Source organism: Athalia rosae, chromosome 4 (assembly GCF_917208135.1).
Source record: "Athalia rosae chromosome 4, iyAthRosa1.1, whole genome shotgun sequence".
Classification (NCBI taxonomy): domain Eukaryota; kingdom Metazoa; phylum Arthropoda; class Insecta; order Hymenoptera; family Athaliidae; genus Athalia; species Athalia rosae.
This window is the reverse complement of record NC_064029.1, coordinates 9,565,986-9,589,126: the sequence shown is the minus strand read 5'-3', so window position 1 is coordinate 9,589,126 and position 23,141 is coordinate 9,565,986. Positions and strand designations below refer to the sequence as shown.

Genomic DNA, 23,141 nt, shown 5'->3' with positions numbered 1-23,141 from the left:
TTTTTACTTTTTACTTCGAAAGATCGCAGAAATCCGCAGATTATTGCAAAGATGCCGATTGGAACGATATCTTTAAGTCTATATTTGTATCTCCCTCATGTATAGTAACCGCATCAATATGTTATTTATTATAGTCCACGACCGGTAATACTAGAATATTCAAATCAAGTTACTGTATTTTCAAAACTTCAAGCGGAGGCAATTTATTCGCTTGATTTTGGATATACCGCATGCGGTGGTGATGCACTCATAATTTATCTGGACGTTAATCTTTCGTCTATTTCCATCTACCCGTTCGTTACACGACGGCGTAACACTTTCGGCATACGGTGGGTGTAGCGCATGTAAATGTAAATGCGTTCAGTGTACCGACACTTTGAAGATAAACATAAACATATCGTAAATATTGCAACTTGTTTACAGGCGCGGCGTCTGAAGCCTAAAATGCACGACTACTGCACTTCTTATACAGACGCGCGAATTTAGATAACCCCGTACAGATTCGCGTGCCAAATTCCCACCCGCAACCCACCGTGATATTATTGCTTTCATAATCCGACCGCGTGAACGGCTGCATACTTCAGAATGTTTCGGATGTTATGTGCAATTTTTTAATTGAATAATTACATTATATTATATTTATAAATTAAGTACGATTCACCTTTCGCGTTCAATTCATCTTCATAGTTCGTCGTGTGTCGTTTCCACAGTTCGGATCGGATTCCGTTAAAAAAATCATCGATTATCCGGGAGAAATTGAGAAAATTAATGGGAAATGGGAAGAAAGGTTCATTTTTGTTGTTTCTTCTTTTTTTTCATATTATCGTATCGATATGAGGGAGCGTTCGGAGATGTTAGCGATGAATTAAAATATTTAAATAAATATTAAACTTACACTGATGAATTACTGGTCTATCTAATTAATCGCTACATATTTTCAATACAATTAAATTGATTTAACGTCACTGTGACCAGTGGAAGATACGTTTCTTCTTTCTCTTTTTTTTTTTTTTTCTTTTCCTTTTACTGTTTTTCTTCTTTTCACGGGAGGCAAACTTAATCGCCGCGAGGGTGAACGCAGCTCGGACAATTATTCAGCGACATTAGTCGGACATTATTGATTTTATATGGTCGTCGTACGTGCTGTAGGACGATTTTTATTATTTCATTTTCGTGTCCAGCATCGTGCAGCTGTTAATGCGCCAAGTATAGATTAATAGCAAAAAAATGTCAAACCCTCTAGTTATCTCGACGGCCGACCCTGAAGCTAGCTATTTAATGTCGTCACAGAAGTCGCTTTCCTCGACGTGATGCTTCCGCGGTTTCCTTCGCCCTTCCTCCACCCGATTGATGATGATGATGCATCTCTTCGGCAAGGTCCACGTCGTACGCTAACGACGTACTGTTACCATCTGCGATCAGAATTCAACCTTGAAATTCCGATTATTCATTACATCGAAATTAAATTTAACTATTAAATTTCAACAAAGGGTCAAACCCAACCAAGTATTGCTATGACATTGCGCAGGGCCGGGTAAAGGCATTTGAACTGTTTTGTTTAAGGTCTCGCTCTTCATGTTCTTGGCTTTGAATATATGCGCATCATCCCATACGTACAGCAAATTAGGTAGTTGCATGTAGCGCGCACATGTTTAACCTTCGAGGTAATCTTACCGTTCGGTAATTGCGTGTGTGTCATAGTTATAGTTGTTACGTAAAAATTATACGCGTATGATGCTTACACGTATTACGTAGTTTGTAAAATACGCAACACATGCGCGCGTATCGTGTAGGTAAAACACGATAATGCGTACGAGTAGGTATGTAACGCGGGTGAAGAGTAATGGGTCGGAAAGGTGGAGTATGAGAGGGAGCGAAGGTACGAGAGAAGGGCAAGAGAAGGTGGGGAATAAAGGGGAACTATGGAATGTGTTTTCGTCCGAAGGTTGCTGTATGACCAAGGGACTAGTATCCGGTACTGTCCGAATCCCTCGCCCCGGGGTGATTCGACACGCGCGCAATACTTTTTATACGTGTAACGTATGTATACAGCGAGTACTGTACAGCTCGCAGAGGAATCGGGCGTCGTACGTGTGGGTAGCCTTCGCCCGAATCGCTGATGATGCGGCGTCAGTTTCACTTGCAACAATTGTTGACTCCGCGATCATCTGCACTTGTCTCCGAATTGTTTTTGTGCTCTCGCCGTACGGATAGTTTTGTTTTGAAATGAATAAATTTATCGTCCTGTGATTTGTACGCAGATATACGTCGATGTATAACGATTTGACGTTAGGTAGTTTATCGTTCGGATATCCCGATGACACCTCGGCGTACGTACGGTCGAGAACCCGATAGGATATTGTTACGTCTAGGTTTCCTGCACTCCTCACATTTAGATATCCACGGGTTCAATAACTAACGTGAACGAGGCGCGCTGTTGAATGAATTCCAGATACATTACAGCAGGTGCTGCCGAGGTGGTGCACCTTCAAGTGCGCGTTACGACGCTTTAAACTACTATTATATACCCGCGCGTAGGAATTTCAGTGTTATTCGTACAGATTTTATTATTATTTTCATTTTCCTCAACGCATCCTTTCGGCTATAAATTGTTCTTTGTTTTTTTTTTTTTACCCCATCAATGAGGAGGAACAGCTATCTCGCTCGGAAATGGATAGGGGGACTCGAGATCTTTATCCGTTTAGAATATAGAAAGAAGAGATGAACGAAGCCTAATGTAGAACGATAGTAAAACGGATTAGAAAATCTAAATTTACTTAGCTCGCATTGGCCGCAACCGTTCCGTAACCACGACTTGGTCCAGATTCTGCGTAGCCAGATCAAACCAACACTAACCTAGGGTACTAAACTACCCGGTAACCTTAGGAATTCTCCCGCTCCTCGCGGATCACTCGCCGTCGGTGAACGCTGTCTTTGATCTTTATCCGTTCAGAAGATACATTTCTACAGGTATCTGTGCCAACCAGATCGGAAACTCATCGACGTTAGATTTTCGGTTTGTTATTTTTTCTACATTTGCGCAAGAGCGCAGACATACGATCTGCGGTATGCGCACGATAAAGAAAATATGGTAATCGTCGACGTACATTGAGCACGAATATTCCAATAGACGTTTACATTTGCGTTACGTCAAATTCCCCGCTGTGATAAAAAACGAGTCATAATATAAACGCAGCTACGCTCGCGTACACCCGATTCGACTCTTTTATTTACAGCTAAATATTTTTCACGTTCGAAGAATCCTCGGCGTTCGTTCCCGTTCTCCGATTCGGCGGAACTTTCCTCATTCCGCGATAGTTGCATTTTTTTGTTTCCCCTTCCCCTTATCTTTTTTTTTCGCGGTACTCGCGACGACGCCGGTGCAACGAAGAAGTGCGGCGGCAGTACGGTCTGCATAAGTTATCACCCTAGCGGGCTCGTCTCTCCAGCAGCTCGGCGCCTCGTAAATTTGTCAAGTAAAACCGTACGGGTCGGTGAAAAGCTCGTGTAATAACATAAATTTAGCGGCAAACTAGCCGCGCTATAAACATCGAAGAAACGAGGAGTAGACGCCGGGCGTCGCACGCCCGCCGTCCACCCACTCCGCCGAAGATAATTGCGAGCGAGGATCGAATTAGCGACGAATTGTTTTTTTTCCATCTTCGTTCTCTCTCACGAATTTTCTCTAACGGCCACGCGTAAGCGGCCGGTGAAAATTACACGTGAATGGTATAATCGACATTATTGTTTTTTCAATCACCAACCTACGTAGACTGCGGCATCGAAGGCGTTGCAGGGTCCTGGATGGAGCGTCTCCAGTACGAATCCGGTGACGCAAGCGTCTTTGACTATGTGGCACCAACTCGGGTAGGTTATATTGTTCGAGGCGCAATACTGAGGCGCCGAAGACGAAGACGAAGACGAAGACGACGAGTTTCGGTCACGTCTTCTGGGACACCGATAACTGCAGGTCACGCATCTCGGTCTTCCGGATCCCATTTCCGTCAGACACGTCTGACCCTCACGGCAACGAATGCTCGAGCAGTCCGCAGCCTCTGAAAAATTCCAAAACGTACCAAATAACTCGCATCGGTTGTCGAACGTCGGATAATTTTTTTAACCACCGTTAACAATTCGACCGATTATCGCATGATTGACTGCAAGCGGGAGGGGCACCGGAAAACCCGGGACTCTCAGACGCTGTGACAGGAACTGTTTTTATTCGAAAAATTAACGTGTCCGTAACAGTGCCGTTATAATCTGTAGAACAACCGCACCGAAAAATCGGAAGCAATCGTTTGGATTTAACGAGGTCTCAGCCGAACACGTGCGGGTCAACGGACGCTCCCCTACTCTATTTTGAAGGCCAGCAATTTAGGAAAGACTAGTCGGCTAGCCGCGCCGACGACCGATTATTACCCTTACGGTTACGTTGTAACATATTGCATAATTTGCTCTCGGAGCGCATTGCCACGTGTCTGATTTACATTCTGTACCTATATGTATGTACAGAGGTATACACGGGCATGAGCCTACGTACTACTATCCGGAAAGACTCGCTGCCGTCGCATTACGTGATACGTCGTCTGACGGTCACTTCTCATCGCACCACACCGTCCGTTACGATCGTCCGCGAGCGTGGCGTTCGAAGGACGAAAATAATATCCCAATAAAGAAGTCGAGAAAAAAAAAAAAATAAAACATCGATAAAACCAATCTTTACTCGTTTCAAAAGTAGACCCCGCCGATCCCGCGCACTCAAATACAACAACTGTTTTTGTCACGAATTTCAATGACTCGTGGGATATATTTGTTTAGCCGGTTGGTTCGTTTCATTCCGAAATAAGATTGCGCGGGTACGAAATCGTTGGGGACTCCGTTGGCGTCCGAGCGTCGGTTACGCCGGTGCAGGACGTGCCCGCGTCAGTAAAGATCGCACGTAGATCTCACAGCGGCTCATTGTCAGAGTGGAGTACAAGACTTGCATCTCGTTTTACCTGGGGCAAAGAAGCCGCGAGATGGACCCGATTGCTCCGGTATCTTTCGACACTCGCGACTCTCGGACGCGTACAACAGCCGCGGTACGGTGTCTTCGCGGGTTAATTGAATGAAAAAAACTGAATAAATCGCCACGATTTCTTTCGGCCTCGAGGTTTTGATTTTTCAGCGTCGCGCATTCCGCTGTTTCTCACCGGTGCGTGTCGCACGTGTATAAGTGTATTGTATAGACGCATACGGGCATACCTAATAAGCAAATTACTTAACGCTTTTAACTCCTCGCGCGGGCTTTTCGGACTTTCCGTTTAACAGCTCTTAAGATAAAAATAAAGGTTTAAAGGCCAAGGGATCGTCGGCGTGGTACACCTATACAATATGCACGCTTTCAACAGCTGGACTTTACGACCCGACGCAGATCCCGACGTTCCAGAGTATAATATGGTCTCTCTGTGGTTTCTTCGTCGCTTTCCGCGGTGGTGCGAGGGACCGTATTCATACGGTCGGCGGGGGGGTGGTGAAGGGGGGGGGGGGGGGGGGGGGGGTATTTGCGAATCCGGAGGGAAGAACTTTTCGCACCTTTTTTCTCGAGTGTTGACCCTGCGACACCTCACCGATCATCATCCCGCGACCACTATATTTGCTTATTTGACGTACGGACTGCGGCAGTGTGTGCCGTCCTCTTCGGGATCGCTGCGAGGAGCTTAGCTAAGTGGTTTCCGTCTCCTCCCCCTTTCTCCCCACGCGCAACTAAAATACATATATATATATGTATATATGTATACATTTCTCGCGGTGTCATATGTGCTTTTCACATATGCACTTCTTCTTTCTTTCTTTCTTTTTTTCTCCTCCTCCTTCTTCTGTTTCGTATACGCGCGGCTCGAACGTGTTCCCCTCGAGGGTCCTTCTAATTTTACCCTCGGCCGTTATATTTATATATCAGTTGCGATTCTTCGCGTCCTCGGGACGCGGGACTCGACGAACGTTCGTCGGTCGAAATTTGAACGATCGCGCTCCCTCCTCTCGTACATTTTTAATCGTCGTTCGTTTTCACCGATAGGTAGACGCAGGTACGGGCGACGGGGTGTTCGACGCGTCGGGACGTCGCGTGTTGATACGTCATCGGGACCGTTGCCGGCGAGACCGCGAAGTAAAAGGGCGAAGTAAGGGCAGAGCGCGCGGTTGGAGCTCCGTCGGTTAAGGACGAAGGAAGGGGATCCGGCAGAGGCATTCAACTCTCGGTCTGGCCGCCGCTGCATGAAGGCTCGTTCCCGACGACGAACTCGGGGTGAGCCTCGCCGTTCCGTTGCACGGCCGGCCGGCGTAGTCTTGCGCAAAAAGACGAAACAACGAACGAACGTACGTACGTACGTACGAACGAACGAACGAACGAACCGACGAACGAGAAACCCCGAGTAGTCGGTTACCGCCGCGCCGGCTGCAGTTCGCAGCAGGACCCGCACACCGCAGGCGAGCCAAGTAACGCAGGAAGCGGTGGGAGGAGGAGGAGGAAGGGAACGAGGGGCAGGGGAGGAACGGGGGCACGGGGAAGCGATCGAGCATCGGGCGGCCGCGGGGTCCGCGGACAGGACCCCGCGAAGCGTCGGGAGGTACGGAACCCGCGGGATGCGCAGCACTGTTGCATCTCCGCCCTTTCCTCCTCCCGATCGTCGTCCTCCTCCTCCTCCTTCGCCGCCAGGTGAAAAGAAACTCCGCGAGTCCGGGGTCCCTCGGTATCTACCTGCGGCGGGTCCTCGATCCTTTCCGTGCCGTTGCGCGGGGAGTTTGCCGCCAGTCGGAGAGTTCGCGATTCGCGGTTACCTCTGTGTGCGAAACCTTGCCCTCCGTCTGCACGCGTCGAGTCCCGATGTATTGTGTATCCCCGACACTGTACACGGCGTTATGTACAGACGAGTCACGAGGGCCGAGCCGGGGGCGCGTGACTCTCAACCTTGTTTACATCCGACCATCCGGGTGAACGGAGTTGATGACCCCGAACCGACGACGCTCTGCTAACCTGAACTTTGCGTCGCGCGGTTACGTAGGCGAGCTACCGAGCGGAGAGACGAGAAATCGGAGAACTCGCACCGATAATTATCGTTATCGAGCCTGCCTCGCGGTGAGATAATCCGCGGCATCTGCGTTTCCTCAGGTACGAAGATTCACGTTTCACCATCGTCGTCGTCGTCGTCGTCGTAATCGTCGAATCGGAAGGGGCTTCTCCACGGATTTCCTCGCGATAAACTGCACGGGCGATACGCACGTACACGTATACACATACATACGTACACGTGTACGTGTATAAGAAACGGGAGACGGTGCGCGCCGGTTTATTTTCGGAGTGATTGGCTGCGTTACCGAGGAGTCCGAAGTTTGGTATCCCGGTCCCGTCTGATCGCCCGAGCGCACTTTGGGTCGTGAGGACACGTCGTCGGTCGGTGCACCGTAGCAGAGTCGGACTTTTGGGTACCCGGCATCCGTACAGGTCGCGTGGGCGCGACGCCACGCGCGGTCATCGACCCCCATCGGCAAGGACGTCGCAAGGACACACGCGAGACCCGAAACGTAAGTCGGTATCGCGCTTATAATAGGGACCCGCTCGCAGGATCCAATCGAGACGATGAAATACACGCGGTTTGGTTTCCGCTACGCGAGGCGATCCTCGTACGGATTTGACGAACATTATAAATTCAACGACATCTTCCTTTTGTTATTTTATTTGTTTATTTCTATTTTTTTTTTTGCTCGCAGCAGTTACCCGGGCGTCTTCCTATGCGGTAGACAACGTGAGAGTAGAAGTGCAACGATGTCGTCGCTACGAACTAACGAAGTCGTCTAGAGATACGGGCGGGCGAACGACTACGTTGAGGAAGACCAGAAGCTGTACACAGTTTACAGTCGGTTGTCTGCCGCGGATGCGAAACATCACACGATAGTCCCGGGAAAAGCGGAACTTCGGATCTCCTCGGCGTAATTAGCGCAGCGTCGATTTCGGTTACGAGGACACGACTGCGACGACACGAATAATTTATGTAATTCGATTCCGAAGATTTCAACGAATTTATAGCACCCGGATACCGCATCGTGTAGACCGACTTTGAAAAACACGTTGGGCCTGTGCACTTTTTGTTTTGTGTGAAAAATTTGAAAAATCAATAAACGTAAATAGTCTACGGAATATTTTTTCCTCCTTCACTTCTTCTTCGTTTTACACGAGGTGTATGGAACCGTTCGTATTTTATAAATACGTATTAAATTTCACGGATACTCGCATACGCGCGTGTATATACGTGTGTATAGATATGTGACGAACGCGAGTATACACACACGGTATGCGTATGTATAAACTGCGCGGTCATCGAATAGGCGGAATTATTATTCGAGGAAAGGATTCACTTTATGAATGCCATACCTTTGGGAGTTTACAGCACCTGCCAACATTCGGCTGAGCGCAAACAGGCAACAATAAGACTAATTTCGATGCAAAACGATGCGCGGTATATAGTATACACCGTCGTACGCGAGACTCCCGAGAGGAGACCTTCGTCGCGCAAAATGCTCATTTAGTTTTATTTATTTAAATTTAAATTCCTTTTTTTTTTATTCTCTTTCGCGTCGTCGTCGTTCGTTTTTACCTTTTTCATATCTCGTACATTTCTTCTCCGTCGCTCTTCTTTCGCGTCCGTCGTTTCCTTCTCTCTCTCTCTCTCTCTCTTTTTTTTTTATTTTCACCCGTCGTCTTATTTCTTATTGAATTTTATTTTTCACATTCTTACGGAGATCCTCCTTTTTGTTTTTTCGTAACGCCTTTCGCACGCTCGCACCGATCCACATATGGATGTTACGTGGTGGGTGTGATAGATCCTCGCCGAGATCCTCGCGCGTACACTTAAAATGAAAAAATGACTAAGCCGAACGGGCTGCACACGGGGGCGTGTTACGGCATCACGTCGCCTCGAACGACGCCAAAGCGTATCCGTTTAGGATTCAGCCATTGTCAGCTGTTTTATCGTGTGGTTACATTCTATTTTTACGATCTCGTTATTCGTGGCCCTTGGAACCCTATATTTAGACTACAACCCGGTTGTCGGGACGAGCCCACGCTATTCTGCATTCCTCCATCCATTGTTGTGGCAATATATCTTCTCGAGGTCTCGGAACCGTCCGTCGTGCGAAAAAATATTCAAGAAACGAGAAAAAAACAATTTTCTTTTTCCTTTTAATCCGATTCCAATTTTATTTTCGTTTTTAAGATGGCGTGAAAAAAAAGAATTTCAAATTTCATTTATCCATCAATGATTTAGGGATTTTATTTTACCGCAGCCTTCGGTTGAACTTTTCGTCACATTTGTACAAGTTTCGACGTTATCCTTGTCACCTGCATTCACGCAACGCGAGGAATCGCTCGGAGCCTCCGGAGTTCGGAAGGCGGTGACGCATGACGGTGCGGCGGAGGTACGTACGTTGTGCGTAATGACGACGTTCCGCCGAGCGCTATACGAGCGGTATTCGGTACGTATCGCCCAAGGGGAGTTTGGATCCCTATGGAAGGAGATCGAGTCTCGCAAGAGGGCCCACCCAGCCAAATAAATTACATAGAATCCGTGCTGCGCGGTTACCGAAGCTGAATATATTGATATTAATTTCTGGCTACCGTATTCAGACAGCCCCTAGACCCCCGCTGTATGTATAAAAAAAAAGAAAAGATGAATAAAAAAGAAGAAAAAAAAACAACGCCTACACCTGCAGCCGCTGCACCGGAGCCGAGAGCGGGCCATCACGTGTGCGCGTGTGTGCGTACATGAATATGCAGTCCGCTTCTAAACACCCTCGACACCCCGCCTCTCCCACCTTACCATAGCATCCCGTCCCCCCGATCTTATTTATCGCCAGTCCGTTCGACCTCGATTCATCTTTTCACATTATCGCTTTTTCAGTTCACTTATTTATTCGTTTGTCAAACTCTTGTTTTTCTTCTTATTCAAATATGCCCGATGGGCCCGACGAAAGATGGAAAGGATATAATAACGAGAAAAATGAGCAAACAAATCAGGGAAACGAACAACATCGAAAATTGATATGTATGATAAACTCACGTTTGCATCTCCCCTTATAAGCGACGGGAATGGCCTTGCCGCTTCTGCAAGCTGCGAGTCGGAGGTGGCACGCGCTTTTGTAGGTGTTTCCGTCGGAGCCGCAAACCGGGCGATTTCCGGTGACTTGTAGAGCCTCCTGTATCCCCGGAAGACCGTGATGACCCTGAACCGACTGCGGACACCTTCGGGCGCACTTGACGCAGTGGGGACTCAGGTTCTGATCTAGAAGACAGCTTCGACCCTGGCCGCAACGCACCCCCGTGCACGAACCTGCCCGACACTTGACGCGTTATTTCCCTTGGTGGAGATCGTTAATGAGCTTCGCGAGTAACCCGCAACCCCCAAATTTGCAAACCAAAAAAAAATTCAATACTCCGAAGGACGTCGAAACCGCCTTTTACTTTTCACGCCGATATTCCCTCGAAGAAGAAAGAAAGAAAGAACGAAAGAAAGAAAAAGAAGAAGAAGAAGAAGAAATTCACGTAATCGGTTTATAAACTCACTTTGACAATGGCCGTTGTAAGCGACGGCGAGATCGTGGCTGCCCTTTTTGCAAGCTCTTTTCTTAAGCCTGCACAAACTGCGGTAACTCCGTCCGTCCGTACCGCAAACTGGACCGCCGCCGCCCCTCGGAGCTTTGCATTCCGGATTGCAGACGCATCTCGGTCGGCCCCGACGTACCACGCATTTTTTACCCTCCTCGCAACGGACTTCCGCGCAGGTTTCTGCACCCGAAATATCCACGACACAACGACAAGTTAGTGAGGAAAATTACCAGGGGGGATAATAAACGGGGGTTCGGTTCAGGTTAGAAAAATCGATCCCTCATCACCTCGACAAGGTCTGCAGGGCACTCCGCCCCCCAAAACTTTCCAGAAGAAGAGAGTCCCGCTGTCCAGATCTTCTTCGGAGAACGCCGTAGCCGCCGCCGTATTCGATGCGCAGCAATCCTGCCGAGATATTCCCTGAGCTAATAATTCCGTACATCGACCGTTCCTTATCGAAGACCAACAGATGCCCCCTGTAATCATACGACGGACGTGTTCGTTCAAGTATGAATAAAAATTATGACAAAAAAAAAAAAAAAAAAAAAAAAAAAAACCAAGAGGGAAAATAAATATATTTCAAAACCTGGGTAATTCGATACTTGTAATAAATTATTGATATTTTTTTTTTTTTGTTTTTTTTTTTTTTTATTCTCCTCTTCTTCTGGCGTCTGGCCGCGCGGTGCTTTATTGCTATAATATTATGTTCCAATTAAAAACAGTTACTGATTATATAAAATGGTTATATCTGGTACAGAACGTATAATAATCAAGCGGCCGATCTACAGGATATACACGAATATATGTCGGAGTGTGGGAAAATAACCGTTATAAAATAGCGAACCCGATAATTTTAACGCAACTACTAGAATTATTCCCTACAGATGATCCGTTCCCTGGCCACTTAACTCATATGTATACTATATCCGGGTAACTCTATCACGCTATTTGAAATTTTTACTTTACGCGGAATCGACTTACAATTAGTGCCGGCCGCATCTTGAACCGACTCCGCGTCGGCTTATGTATCGTACAAACGTATACGTATCGTATGTATGTATGTATATATGCAGATATACGTGCATTATGTACCATAAGTACAACAAGTTTTGTTTACCGCTCGTCACTGTCGCGCGAGGGGGAAAAGAGAGGGAGGGTTTTATATATCGTTTATATGTACCGACGTTGGAATTTTGCTTTCTCATTCCGCACTGCGGGGACGACGACGACGACCACCGTACGACGCACGGGGTATCGCGGCAGGCGAATGCCAATTTTACATTATACAGCTTCGACGACGCTGCATGCGGACAGACGCAATGAGAGGAGAAAGAGAGAAAAAGGAAACCAAGAAAAAAAAAAGAAAAAGAAAATAAATAAATAAATAAAGAAGAAAAAACGCACTTCGGCATTACGGTTATAGGCGGAGGTATATATGTATGTACCGGAGCAGAAAATATTCTGCAAAACTATAGTAATCTATAAAATATCCTCCCTATCGCAGTTATGCGTTAAATTGCGAACGGGTACTATATAAGTAGGTAAGTTACCGTAGGAATGCAACGTACACTCGTGTATATATAGGTATGTACACGGGTACATGAAATGTTTTACGCGTACGCAGTACCGTCTGTATAGGTTTTAATAATGTATATAAAACAGATATGTATGGGCTGCAATACCGTAGAGGTTTGAAAATCGCGTTCACGTTTATAATTAACGCGCGAGAAACTAGTGAACAGAAACGATTAGCTGGAGTAGCAAACTTCATGCGATATGGCTTAGGTTATACGGATGGAAAAGTAGCACGAGGTTGTACGGTCCATATTATGCGGTACGCGATATTCGATCTAAGCTCAATCTCGTACACCTGCGGATATCGTGCCGTGGACCACGAGTACGTGGAACCGAGAGCGCAATTTTATTTTTCCTTAGTTCCGACTGCGAAATTCAAATTTCTGCAGACGCTGACTTGTTCCCATCGCGCGTAAGAAGGGGTCGGATCCTCCTCCGAGTCGAGGGCAAGCTGAAATCGAATGAATTCCGTTCTTGTATCGGTATGTGGAACGGGATAGCGACGAGTGTCGTCGCGAAGTTTGGCGTCAACGTCAACGTCAAAGTCAACGTCAACGTCAACGTCAACGTCACTTCGCGTGGCGTACCCGGCGGTGCGCAGTCCGTCTTCTACATAGACGGAATACGAAAGTAAGGGAACGCGCGGTTCGCGAACGAGCGTTTCTTCTTCCGCTTCTCCTCGCCGCGTTGGTACGTTTTAAAATAACGTATCAAAATTCATCGAAGACATCATCGTGGTCGGGAGGGGAATTCAGAGCTGAAAGTACGGCGAATAATGGAGCTAGGAAGGGCCGAAGAAAATGGAAAGAAATAAGAAATAAGAAGAAGAGGAATTGTGCAACGCGGAGGAGAAGAGCGAGGGAGTCGCGTCGCGGTGGAGCGCGCGGTCGATTCAAAAGCGTAACCCTACCGCAACGAAGGCGAAGGACCACGCGGCGGAGCGGCCAGTATTTTACAATTAGCTCCGGGTATAACGCGTCCTAACGAGTATATAATTAACACAATCGTTCCTTGGCAAAAAGCCGGACGGAATGTTACAGTCTAGTAGGCGCTTCGTACTCTCCTCTTTCTGTTGCATGTTGTTGCTGCTTCTGCTGCTGCTGGTGGCGGTGGTGGTGGTGGTGGTGGTGCATTATAGGAACAAGGAATATTCCCGGGGAACGAATAACGCAGACAGGGAATATACAACGATACCGCACCACGGGAGATATACAACCAGAGATATACTCAGATACAACCAGATACAGCCCGATAGCTGCAACGGACTCGGCGTGCTCTACCGAGCCGCTACAGTGTCTCTCAAATTTATTTAACGTTGAAAATTTTCACCGTTCATCTTTTATTTCGGTAAAACTACCACAAATTCTATCGTGATCCAAAAATACTAAAAAAAAGTATGACGGACAGTTCGAAATTGAGATCGACTTTCCTTACTCTTCTCTTCTACTTCATTTTCATATTTTTTATTCTTCGTCTTTGATGTTCCCTCGTTCGTTTGGTTGAGAATATTACGCGGAGCGGTACCGGTCAGAATTAGGGTAGGTTGTTACCTCAACTGAGGTGAGGTGAGGTGAGGTTTTGGCCCAGTTTCGTTATTCCCTCGGGTCGCCGCTTGAGCATCGCACGGTACACCGACCGCGTCGACTATCCCGCAGTTCGTCTGGAGAGTTTGTTATTTACGGGGGTTGAAAAAGGGGTGGTGAGAGAATGGCTCGGAGCTCGCTGCGACGGTCGGCCCACATAGCGCATAAAACTTCTTAACGCAAACGCGTCTCTCGACCTAGTGCAACGTAAAGTCGTCTGATTCATTTCTCATGCGTCCCTTTCCTTTTCATTTTCAACCCTCTCTCAAAATTTCCACCCCATCGACTCAACGTCCCTCATATACCCAAGCAGGTAATTGATATAAGTTCAGATCCGTGAATAATTTTCCTCCTTTTTTTTTTCTCCTCTTTCTATCAATCGTCCGCATCCAGATGTCTTGAAATTTGATTTCTCTTTTTCCTTGTTGTTTTTTTTTTTTTTTGGTTTTTTTTTCTGGTTTTTTTCACAAGTTCATCCACCCGTGTAAAAGTATACGCGGTTGCGTACACCTCGAGAGAGTCTTATGGTAATAAATAGTAGGATGATACGTGAATTACGTAAAAAGTTATGGGTCTAGACTTTCGGATCTCGAGGACGCATCGGAATGCCACGAGACCTCCGCGTCTTCGAGATCTTAAGGAATGAATAAGATGATGGTGTTTATTATGGCACATATGTTTATCTCATCTCCTATACACGGTATACCCATACAAATAAACATATGCGTATACTCTATCCTTTTACCCCGGTGCGGAGCAGGTTCCACTATATAACTACCGCCACCACCTATGCGTACTCGTATCTTTTTATCCCATCATCTGCACCCATCAGCAACGTAATAATTCTCAACCCGCGTATTTCATAACCGCGGATGAAAAAGGAAGACGAAGAAGAAGCAAAAATAAAATATCTTTAAATAAATATTCAACTTATAATCCGAATACAGGGTGTCGAATTTCTAATCTCCCGTTCACGTGCCCCGCGTATACTCGTATGTTTGAAGAAAAAACAACGAACGATGTACGGACATACGTATACGTATACGTATATAGGTACACCTGAAAATTAATATTAAAATATTGTCGAGCGCATGGGAATTTCTCTTGGTTGCAGGTTTGTTGTACGCATTTATTGTGGCTCGCATTGTCTTTCGAACAGTAGGTTTTACGGTGGTGCATAGGACGAGGAGAGAGCGAATTGCACGTTATAATAGTACTTGCTGCATAGGCTTACACCGGTACGTACGCGGGATATGCACGTACGTACGTTCAATTGTATTATTGTACGTATATATATATACCTATATACACTAGTTGGCGATGAAGGGAGGCGAAAGGGTGGGGGGTAGAGAGGGGGGGGGGGGGGAGATAAAGGATAAAGCGACCGGAAGGAACCTATCTCGATTTCAATAGTCCTATGCGCTATGTTTTCCAGGAAATACAGCGTATTCCGCGTGTACAGTAGAAACGCGTTCGGCCGCCGCAGTTCCCCGCGACTTTGAAAACTATACAGATATAACACAGCTGGGTCCGCGCGCATGCAACACGTCGTTCGTCACCATCGCTGAAATTGCAGTACAGGTAAAGGTATGCGTCGGTAGGTATTATGATTTCATAAAATCCGGTGTCAAGTTACCATTAAACCGCCTATAACTACCTGTTTATACATTATACGCACCATAAACGTTCTCCGCGCCCAACCACAACTGCCCTTATTTACATTATACGTATATACGGTGCAGGGTATATATACGCCTGTACACATATAAGCGCGTGATATGTGAGAACCCGCAAAAAGTGTACGTTTTATCATAACAATAATAACGATAATCATAGTAATTGTTGGCTTCGTTGTTATTGTTATTATTATTGTCGCTACACATTCGACGATTACCGGGGCTCTACGATAATCGATTCCACGATTTATTCATCCATTTATTTACGAGTGAAAAGTCACACAGATCTGACGCACGTAAAAATTAAAAAGAAATAAATAAAAAATCGACAGGTAAGACGATATCGAATGAACCGTACGTACGTACGTACGTACCTACCTACCTACTCTGCGTATGGTTCCATGTGGTGGAGGTGAAAAAAATAAATAAATAAAGAAATAATATACGTAAGTATAGGAGCGACTGCAGCGGACGGGGATCGATGATAAGCGATCGCGTAACGCGGTGACTCTGTCTTCTAACGCAGCGTTATACGATGTGTGTATAAGTTGGTAATTAAATATCTGTGGCAAGCAATTTATTGATCTCTTATTGGCTCGTTGCGTATTGGTGCGCGTACCTTATGGTGTATTAAAAGCGTGTAATCGAACCTCAATCCTCATAGAGGTATAAAGGTCTGCGGAGTTTCTAGAGTTACTTAATTGCGAGGTAAGCAAGAGGTCTGTGGTTTTGGTCGACTGGTCATATCCGACGAACGAACGAACGAACGGACCACCCCACTCGGACTCCGGCGGATTCAGCGAATCGACCGCCTCCTCCTCGCGAACTAATAACGTTCGAAATCGACGTAGCTATTCAGGATTTTCCGACGAACTTGAGAAAACAGGTGTAAAAGACGGGGCGAGAATCCCGACACAGGTCAGCCGTAGCTGGGCGCATGAAATGAGGTAGTAAATTTTTGCGTCCATATAGGTTTTAAAACCGTTTCTATACGATACAGGAAACTAGCCACCTGTGGCGCTTCGGAAAGTCCTTATTCTAGGGATTCTACTTATAACTCGACTCTACTTCCATATGAATGCCATGAAAAATAATTTGGTTACTCTATTTTTTCTTGTTACCCGTTTCTGAACACGATTATTTTTCTTTTCTTTTCGGAATAATAAAATTTCACAAAAAATCTGGAGAAAGTTACTCGGAGAGAGAGGTACCTTTCGCTACCGGAAGTGACAGATTTTCTTCACCGGGATTCGTTTTCTGAGAATGAAGATGACGATGACGGCAACGCGACGAGTGACTCTAGGGGTGCATCGGTGGTAGTAAAACGCGCCTCCGTGTAATGGGAGAGGAGGTTTGCCGGTCACTGCACCGCGTCACCGGGCGCGGAGCGAAGGATCGTAAAAGAGAGAGAGAAAGAGGAAGAGAGAGAGAGAAACGGAGAGAGAGAGAGAGAGAGAGGAGCGTAAAGGAGAGCCGAAGATTAAGAAGAGGAGAAAGAGAGATCTGGGCTGCATCAGCGGTACGAAGAGTTTCACCGGGTTCCACCGAGGATTTTGACGCGTATGCACGTATACCTACACGTGCAGGTAGTGCTATGAGAAAGGAAAAGAGAGAAAGAAACACGAAAACTACGAAAAAAAAAAAAGAAAAAGGGATCACCAAGGGGGAGAAAGAGAGAGAGAGAGAGAACGAAAGGGTCGCCAACAGCCAGACGGGCAGACGTAGCCCTTGGGCCCTGAAGGACGGAAGGAAGGAAGGAAGAAAGAAAGGAAGCAAGGAAGGAAGGAAGAAAGGAAGGAGAGAGGGTTCCGTCAGGCCCCGTTTCTGAGCCTTTTCTCTTCTTTCCTACCCTTATTTTCCCGTCAATCGCAACCGCTGCAATTTTAACCCTGCAGATTGCTATGACTATCTACGTATACGTAACTTTTCAATATTTATTTATTTTTTTTAAATATTCAAGGACGCCGAACAGAGAAACAAAAACTAAAAATCGTGAAGCAATGAACTAGATAAAAAAAAAAAACCCAGACGCATGTCGTGAAATCTAAACGGAAGTTCGGATGTTTCTTTTTTCTTAAACTCGCGCCAGTTTTCCATCGTTCTTGCGTACGGGTATCGTATTACGCAAGTACCTATTTCCGGTTGACTAACCTCTTGAGATCGAAAATTAGGGTGACGTGTCTGCCTGCGGAATACCACATAACTTTAACTATACATTGTATATGCAGGTATGTGTGGCATAACTCCGGAAACAACGGGCGCCGGGCTACGGCGAATCGCATCGCATGCCCACGTCTCACACTATACACGTGTGTCTAGATAGTTACGCGCGATTTTTGACTCATTGTTAGCAGATTCTTCAGCGTATCAATTAGTCGTAATCCATCTCATGTATATCATCTCATGTACACATTTTCAGGGTCGAATGTAATGTGATTTTTTGAGGAAAACCGTGCGCGGCATATGTACATGCTTTCTTTTTCAAAGAAGGTTAATTTATCGTCTTCAAAATGTTTACCAGGAAATTTGATCATCCCCATTGTCGAGTCCGCTATGCATAACTTTTAGTGTGACAAGAAATTTTGACCGGAGTACCCAAACTTTTGGCCGGCGGCGTAGTTTGGTCATACCTATACCGTATCGTCTGACCACACGTCTGCTACTACTACTCATTTTCATTTATATTCTCTCTATTCCATGAGCGTGTAATGTGTATGTAACTTTCGCGGTACCGAATCACCTCGTTCAGGGGTCCTTTTTCCATCTTTTACCAAGTCCGCTTAATAATCGCGAGTTCTCCGGGAAACGTTTTCACCGTCACACATACAATGTACAAGAGTGTTGGAGGACTTTCGAAAAGTGATACCGGATACGGAAGTAGGTGGGCGAAGCCCGCTTCACTCATACACCGAGATTGCAGATGGAAGCAATAAAGCGAAGTGCTGAAAATAACTTCAAAGTCCGACCTTGATTTTTTTACCCTCCGTTTTCGACGCTCTCTTTTATCTTCGTCGTTCCCATCGTTCCCATCTTCCCACCCCATCTCTTCAAACTCCTTACATCATACACTTCGACGCGATTCACCCCCCGCGAACGGAATATCGTTAAAACTTTCACCCGTAAAATTAACCGCTTTAATAACTGACGCGACGTGAATCGCTATTTTCTTCTTTGAAGGGCACACCGTGCGTCCCAGTCTTATTTTGACGTATGATTTTATCACATTCGCGATAAATTTTTTCTAAGCAAAAAGGAGGGTTGAAAAATTCCGTTTTCTTCCTACCGATTCGCGTTGAAGAGAGAAATGAAAAAAAAAAGAGAAAGAGAAAAAAAAACTAAAAATTCGTACCCCGGTATAGGTAATACTCCTCTGTACGTCGCGTCGACTGTCGTCGTTGCAGTACATATGAAACGGTGCAACGCGCACCTGGCTCATTGCTTGCAACCGCAATTTATTCAATGCTAATGTGAAATACGTTCAATGCGAACGGGCAGGCGTGCGTGCCCGAGTCCGTCTGTACGTTAAACTTTTCGTACCTTCGTGCGTGCAGCGTGGTGCATATTCGTGCATTATACCTGCGTATACACACACTCGAAGAAAACTAGTACACACGCGCAGCACACTAGCACCGGTATGCGTGTACGTGGAACGTGTAACGCCAATTTAGAAGTATTTATATAAACGTGTGAACACGTATTTCCGCATGTGCAGATGTAATCCCGGATCCCGGAGACTTTTCCCCGATCTCCGTTCGTCCTTTTTTCTTTTACTAATTAACGAGCCTCATTTTTTTTTCCCCTTAATTACTACATTATGGAACGTAGGTGCGTTTTGTGATTACCTGTTGCGGAGTGAGCCTGTAAAACGGCGGCGACAAGTGCGGCGGTGAGCAGAATGGTGAGGTTGTATCGGGGTGTTGAGCTACCCCGTCGCAGAGCCGTCATTTCAGGCGCCCCGCGCCTCCGGTAGGAACCCGACGGGACCTCCGCCCCCGGGAATAAATTTAGTCCTTCAGATTCCGCACCCTCGGCCTGCGCTCGCTCGACGTGATTTCCGAATATCCTTTTACTTTCGACAACGGGGTTTCGTCGTCCGTGTTTATCACATCTCATCTGCCCTTTAAATTCAATCGTCTCAATGGAATATAATGCATAATTGACAGAAGATTCAAAGATATAAGAAGAATTTTTTTCATCGGAAAATCGGAATCCCCATGCAGAGACATTAATTTCGAATCGATTCGCTTTTGTTACTGATTATTATTATTTTTTTTTTTTTTGAAATTTGAAAATTTTTTCTGCACTCGCAATCATCGTCATCGTCGTCTCGATCACCGTCGCGATGGTCATAGAACGGTGCAAATCACTATTGACATCGGCATGCAACGCAGAGTTTTACCTAGCAAATATATAAATATATATATATACGTATGTACAACTACGGTACATAGATACGTCTCCGCCGTATTACCGTATATCATACACGTACGCACGTAATATGTTTACGCATCGTAAACCGCGCGCGGCCTTACGTATATTTAAATATCTTACGTAAGTATTAAGTTTAAAGTTGCGGGCTTTTTGTACTTGTACCGTATCACATGCGAAAATTATCGGCGAATATCCTTATAATTATATTCACGAATCTACGGCGAAGCGATCAGAAATTTTTCTCATTCACATCGCGATAAATGGCAAATCGCGCTGGTATACCGAGTACAACGAGAAGTGAAGGTATTGGGGTGCATTACCTTTATATTCTTTAGTGTTTAGTCGCTTTACACTTTACGCTACGGTGGTGCAGCAGCTGCAGCGCGGTACAAAGTTTGTCAGAAATGCAGTAAGCACCGATAGGTACGCGGCATTCGCGGCGCGCGAAACATCTCGAGACGTTTTTCTTTTTCTCTCTTTTCTTATAATTTATTATTATTATTTCTTCTTCCCTTCTATCTTTAATTCTTTATTTTTAATCATATGTCGCTTTCGTTTTTTTTCTCCTCTTCTTCTTATTCTTCTTCTTCTTCTTATCTCCTTTACATGCGCATGTAATGCGTATTTATTACATAGGAATTGTACGCATACGGTGGCTCCTGTTTTTATTGTTACTATTTTTATCTCTCTCCGCAATAAAAGTTTCTCCTCTTTGATATATCATTCGCGAACGCGTATTTATATTTTTACACCTTAACGGTTTTTTTTTACTCTCATACTCGCGATTGTTTCATTTTTTCATTTTTCTTATTCTTGTTATCGACGATTTTTATTATTTTTACTTTTTCGACTTAATTTCATTGACCGTAAACGGATATGTATATATATATATATAGGTATATAATATATTATTTTCAGACACGAAAGCTATTGGGAAAAATAAATTTTATTGCAATAAGTTCATAATATTCACAACACCGATTAAAATTTCAATTTATTTTCTTTGCTAATTCGTTATTATTGTTCATAAAATTTTTGGTATATGTTTGCGAAGAGATTTATTACAGCATACGTCTAGATAATTTAAACTAAAATTATTTATTTACTTTTTATTTCAATAATACACTTTCGGTTATACTCTCTTTATAATTGTTGTATTATTAGCGCATGTATAACAATAATATTAATTAATTAATTATTTTACTTGTCACAATTCGATATTTATATTGATAATACAGAGGAAAAATTCTTATAATTTTCTTCACTGTGCAATTAAATGTTCGCTGTACAAAATCAGTTGTTGCGTATAACACTTTTGTTGTTTTTAAAGTTGGTCTTTGGTAATGATAAATTGTCAGAGTCGCGTTCAAAATTCAAAATTCTCCATCTCGATCAGCGGAAATTCCTCGTCCTTCGCTCCCTGGGTATCTTCCGTTCTCCGCGTTTTCATTTTTCATTATTTCCTTCTCTTTCGCTTCTTCTTTCAACTTTCAGGTCGGAATCGATCAGCTGCGATTATTTTCAGAACGGAGAGACGAAAATTTTTCTCCTCTCAAATTCCCGTCCCAATGCACGGATTTGAGACACCTCGAACCGTGGCAACTTTACCAGTCAGGGGCGCCCGATGTCGGAGTCGCGATGTTCTCCGGGTCTCTTAAAGCGTACCGCGTGTCGTTCCGATGCGCGGGAGTAGCGAACGCTCGGAGAGGGGGATGTTCGAAGGGGGCGGGAAGTACGAAACGACGCCGTACGGGAAAACCACCTCGTTTTCAAAAATAAAACAACCCTTGCAAAATTATAACTTCGTTCGCCTCCGATTCATACGCGTGTATATACGTATAAAACTACCGTACTGCGGGATCAATTAGAAATTGAGGAAAAGAATAAATTGAGCGGAGGTGAAAGGGGGGGGTGGAAAATACTGCTCTCTCTCTCTTCATTTACAGTTCATCGGACAATCGTATTCATATATATTTTCGTTTGATTTTATTTATTCGTTAATGTTTTTCGTTTGTTTTTTTCTCCTCTATTTCGTGGTCGCCTCTTTCTTTACGCGTTTCAGCCCAAGTTGAATAAATAAACTTTACGCCTCGCACGTCAATGAACGAATTACAGACCGGCGCGAACGTCGAAGTCCTCACGGATTTGAGGCGTGAAAATCGTCGTGTATATAAGCAATTTATTAGTAAGCCAGCGCGCACGAGGCCGCCCGATAGACTGAAGCGGACAGCCCGGCTCCCTGCCTGCTTGCCTGGCTGACTGGCTGACTGGCCAGAGCCACAACCAGAGGCAGAGGAAGGAAGGCAGAGGCAGAGGCAAGGCAGAGGTAGGCAGGCGGAGCCGCAACGTGCGGTGCTCTCGCGTCTGGGACGTCCGCGGGGCACTCGGTTGTTGCTGCGAGGGCAAAGCGAAACCGGCAAAGAACCCATCGTCCTCCAGGATACCCGGAAAGCTGACCGGCCGACTCGCCGTCGAATGATTCTCGACGACGAAGTCGGCCGCGGTAGCGTAAAAAAAATCATCATCCCTCGAATATCGAGTGGTGGAAACGAACGACGACGACGGTGACGACGATGACGAGGATTCGAGAACCTCGTTGACGACGGATAGAAAAAATCGCGTGCATTTTCGCTCCTAAAGCTTTACCTTAAAGAAAAAGGTACGTCGCAATCGTCTCTCAAACTTCGGGACACATCAACCCCTTTTGAAGAATGATCTCGATCTTCGGGCGAAAATGAAGTAGAAAAAAATGAAACACTCGCGGTCCAGGATAAACTTTTTGTCAAGAGCGCGTGATTCTCGGTTTATCGAATCGCCGGGAAGCAGAGGGGTGAGAAAATCAGCGACTGGTATTTTCGTATTTCGTTTGAATTGATACGAGGCGCTCGGGCGTCCGCGGATAATTTTCGCAGACGTGCAGCTCCTGCCGGAATCGGTGAGGGCCGACCCTTCGTCCTTCAGACGACGAACGCGCGATATCGTATGTTCGGTTTCGGTCGTCCCGCGACAACCCGCAACCGGGGAGGATAGTACAATTGTAATACGTGGATGCACCATGGACTCACCTCTTTTATACCTACGGCGACGGCGTCAAAGCTTTACCAACTCTAGTTAGAACACGCCTCCCCGTCGGCGCGTGGCACTCGCGTTGGCCGCACGAACGCGGGTCTCGCGACCTATACGAGTACATGGATATCCCTACATAGGTATACATATATACCTTACGGGGATGTTGTA

General features: G+C 45.5%; 1 protein-coding gene across 4 annotated transcripts; it reads right to left on the bottom strand.

The window, feature by feature from the left end:
- Positions 1-999: 999 nt before the first annotated feature.
- Positions 1,000-22,913, bottom strand: LOC105684487 (follistatin-A). Of its 4 annotated transcripts, none has more exons than XM_048654262.1 (7): positions 22,551-22,913; positions 19,316-19,591; positions 10,927-11,115; positions 10,598-10,819; positions 10,095-10,364; positions 3,765-4,055; positions 1,000-1,412 (listed from the first exon to the last, which is right to left on the bottom strand). In XM_048654262.1, the coding sequence occupies exons 2-7, from the start codon at positions 19,584-19,586 to the stop codon at positions 1,285-1,287; spliced, it is 1,371 nt and encodes a 456-aa protein (XP_048510219.1). In that variant the 5' UTR covers positions 19,587-19,591; positions 22,551-22,913; the 3' UTR covers positions 1,000-1,284. The 4 variants fall into 4 exon arrangements, with proteins under 4 accessions (XP_048510219.1, XP_012253285.3, XP_020707090.2 ...); XM_012397862.3 differs by lacking the exon at positions 22,551-22,913 and adding an exon at positions 20,225-22,472 and having other exon boundaries at positions 3,769-4,055; XM_020851431.2 differs by lacking the exon at positions 22,551-22,913 and adding an exon at positions 20,225-22,455.
- Between the last annotated feature and the right edge of the window lie 228 nt (positions 22,914-23,141).